This window comes from Arachis ipaensis, chromosome B07, assembly GCF_000816755.2.
Source record: "Arachis ipaensis cultivar K30076 chromosome B07, Araip1.1, whole genome shotgun sequence".
In the NCBI taxonomy this organism is placed as follows: Eukaryota; Viridiplantae; Streptophyta; class Magnoliopsida; order Fabales; family Fabaceae; genus Arachis; species Arachis ipaensis.
Window position 1 is genome coordinate 84,278,715 of NC_029791.2, and position 3,744 is coordinate 84,282,458.

The window sequence follows — 3,744 nt, forward strand, 5'->3', positions numbered from 1 at the left end:
TGGGTCGTCTGAGAGACGGCGAAGATCTTTATTTCCTCTACTTTATGTTTTGATTAGAATCTCTCCACCTTTGTTTTGGAAAGTTTATATTATGTATTGAACTCTTTGAATTTGCCTATAGAGGCTCTCATGTTTCCTTCGGGAGAAATTAGGATATACTGTTGTCAACTAATTTCATAATGTACTCTAGCCGACCTAAACTTCGCGGGTCGCGACTAGTAGCTATTTACTTATGTTATATATATCTATCTGTTATCTATCTCTTAATCTCCTCTACGCCTTGTCCGTATATCGTTTTCGGCTTCACGGTTTATCTTTTGTTGTCGAAACGTGAGAGATACGTCTTCGCGATTTTATTTCTACTCTTTTCAGGCTTCTCGATTAATACTCCTTTCGAAATTACCTATATTTATTTATTAAAAATCCACCTGAGAGTCGTACCACCGTAATATCATTGACTTATGACTCGAGCATAAGGATTTGAATATTAGGGTGTTACAGTCTAAACGGCATGACTCTATAACAGTATGACCCTTTTGGAGTGATGAGGGTCGTTTTCTCCTCGTTAAGTTTTTGCATGGGTATTTAGTTGAACCCGGAGTACACGTCCATGAAACTGAGGTACCGATGTCCACTGACGGCATCTACCTGGTCGTCAATATTTGATAGAGGAAAAGCGTCTTTTGGATATGCTGTGTTCAGGTCCATGTAGTCGACGTACATTCGCCATTTGTCGTTTGCCTTTTTTACCAAGATGACATTTGCAAGCCATGTTTTGTAGGGAAGTTCTCGGATGAACCCTGCCTTGAGCAAACTTGCCTTGTTCTTAAACATTGTTTGCACTATCTGTGGACATTTTCCTTCTCCTCGGAGTGACCAGTTTGGCTTTCGGAACGATGGCTAATCGATGTGACATCAGGTTCAAGTCTATTCCTGGCATGTCCGCGGGCGAGAAGGCGAATAGGTCTCTGTTTTCTTTCAATATCTCTATAACTTGTCCATCCAAGTTAACGGGAAGATTTTTGTTGATGAAGGTAAACTCCTCCATTGTTCGTCTAATCTGTAGTTTTTCCATGTCTGCTTCTGGTTCTGACCTGAACTGGTCGTCTTGTCGAGCAACCACTAAGTCAGCGAGGAAAATTCCAGCTGCATTGCAAGATCATTTCTAGAGTGCTAGGCTTATCTTTTTATACTCCACTACTACTTCCCTGTCGCCATGGATGGTTTCGATTGTTCCATCATCAGCCCAGAATTTCATGACTAGGAACTTGGTAAATATGATGTCGGAGAAGTCATTGATGGTCTTCCTTTTGAGGATGATGTTGTAGGTCGTTGAATCTTTGAGCACCAAAATCTCGAGAAATACAGTCTTCTTTTGGCTTCCGATTCCGATAGTAAACGACATTACTAAGTAATTTGGTTTGATGAAATTGTTCCCGAGACTGATTACTCCATTGAAATGACTTTGTAGGTTTTCATTTCAAAATCCTAGCTTTGTCGAAGGATCATCTGGAAGTCCTAGCTTTTGTTTTTTTAATGTGTCATATCTCGAGTACACAACACTTGATTTGTGTTTTTTTTTGTATTTATTTTTCTAGGTTGTGTATCCAAAATGTGTAACCCATTTAAATTCATAATTCTTTGACTGGATTACACATTTCAATAAATTTTATACTTAATTAATTTGAATAAAAAATTTTAATTTAAATGTGTAAATATGAAATTTTTTATTTAAATAAAAAACCTTAAATGGCAACTTGGATCACGCAGTCACATCATCTACAGTTGATATTTTTCTTTGGTCAATCTTTTAAGCAACTAGTAAACGAACCACACGGCCTGAACCTATTTAAACATTTTGCGGTTTTGCCCCACAAAACAAGTGAACAACGGCGCCACAAAAACACAAATAGACAAACAGGATAGAGAAGGACCGTTTTCACTTTCCATACCCCAACTTGGTTCACGAAAAGATTATGTGAATAAAAGGATTTCACATTGCTAAGAATCTTTGTTCCAATTATGCAACCAAATCGTTGACAAAATTAAATAAAAAGAAAAAACAAGAAAAACTCGGCTTGTATTATACTAGATACTGAAGAAAAAAAGTTGAAGAACCTTACTCTATTATTAACTACAGAATTTCATGACAATGGCAATATAAAAAATTAAATCCAGAAAGAAAATAGAGATTTCACCATATCTGATATCTGTCACATGAGATTTGATTCTGCCAAAACAGTAATAAAATCTAGGAGAGACAATGTACCAACGATGCTATTGCTAGTTTCCATGCAAGGGCAAGAAATATTACATAACCCACCAAAGTCATCTAACAACTAAAGAACAACAGTAAATTGAAACGAACAAGTAAACGCGAAAATCAGTCAGCTTCAGTGCTAGTGCCATGAATCTGCTTGGTTGAACAACCCTGTTCTTTTGCTGGGTACTTTATGGCATTGAGTTGAACCTTTCTCAGTGCAGCGTTTCCCAGATCAATACCACATATGTCAGAGAGCCTCACAAGATAAAGCAACACATCTGAAAGCTCTTCACCAAGGTGTACCTTTTCCTCTTCTTTCCAATCTGGAAGCCCCTTTGGAACCTCACCCTTCCACTGAAATATCTCAGACAATTCTCCAACCTCACCCACCTACAGTCAAATCAAAACCAAAACAATAACTATTCTCTTTATTTCAAATTAATTATAGTTTTCATGCTCTTGAAGTAGAGAAAAAATAACCGTCACTTTTTTAATATGTCTGCATATTTTATTTCTTGAACGAATTAGTAGGAATCAAGTATTCAAATGATTTTGCATATCCTATGACCTAAATAGAAATAAAATTAGGAAATAAAATTTCAAGTAGGCGAGAAGACAACACAACCAAGGACAAAAAGTTACTATTCACATGTGTTTTTAGTGGTAACAACAGAAACGTAATTTGTTTTCAAAGTCCATTTTCTTAATCAGAGTCTACCAGAACCTGAAGAAGGAGCCATGACCAAAATGATAATAAATTGAGTTTAAGAAAGTTGAAAGCTTTCTGTTCTGTTGCGCAGAAAGTTTAAAGCTTTTTCAAAAACATCAAAACTTAAGAATATATAATAAAAAAGGAGCCAACTTGCAACGAGAAACGAATAAAAGAAGCCACTCGGAATCTGTTCCAGTCCCACTTATACCAGATGTAAAATCATTTGGTTTATAAAAGTAGATATTATTCATCTTCCCCTTGACTCTCCCTTCTTTCGTGGATCACAACAAGAAGGGTTGTCATTAACACTGACAACACAAGCTCATAACAACGGTGCAACAATAAGTATAAAATGAACGAAAAATTAAAGGATGACCCTTTTTTTTTTTTTTTTCAAATTATGGATATTGGAAAAGAAGCATACCAAAGCCAAAAGAAGGTTCCTTGGACTATGAAACTGGTCCCAGTCCCTCTCCTTAGCAAACTGAGCCATTTTCTCTTTAAGCATGTCAAGGGTAACAGAATCACCATTTCCAGGAAGCCCAGTCATATTGAACAAAAGAGCGAATGAAAGACAACGAGAAGAAACCCAAAAGACAAGGCTGCGAAGAGGAAACGAGACCACAGAGAGAAGAGAATCACGGAATCAGAGCGTGAACCCTTTGTATTTGTCCCCGTTACCCTTATAATAAATCAACTTTAAAAAAAATATTTAGAACACAATAAAAAAATAGCACAAATAATTAAAAAATATTTATTAATTATTATC

At 36.3% G+C, this 3,744-nt stretch overlaps 1 protein-coding gene across 1 annotated transcript; it reads right to left on the reverse strand.

Moving 5' to 3' along the window:
- LOC107608022 (dCTP pyrophosphatase 1) lies at positions 2,169-3,673 on the reverse strand. Its single transcript, XM_016309914.2, has 2 exons — positions 3,400-3,673; positions 2,169-2,653 (listed from the first exon to the last, which is right to left on the reverse strand). Exons 1-2 carry the CDS (start codon positions 3,523-3,525, stop codon positions 2,384-2,386), a joined length of 396 nt encoding a protein of 131 aa, XP_016165400.1. The 5' UTR covers positions 3,526-3,673; the 3' UTR covers positions 2,169-2,383.

Coding starts and splice junctions, on each gene's coding strand:
- LOC107608022 (XM_016309914.2), bottom strand. CDS start 3,525: ATGACTGGGCTTCCTGGAAATGGTGATTCTGTTACCCTTGACATGCTT. Junction 2,654..3,399: donor GGAACCTTCTTTTGGCTTTG/GTATGCTTCTTT, acceptor ATTTGACTGTAG/GTGGGTGAGGTTGGAGAATT.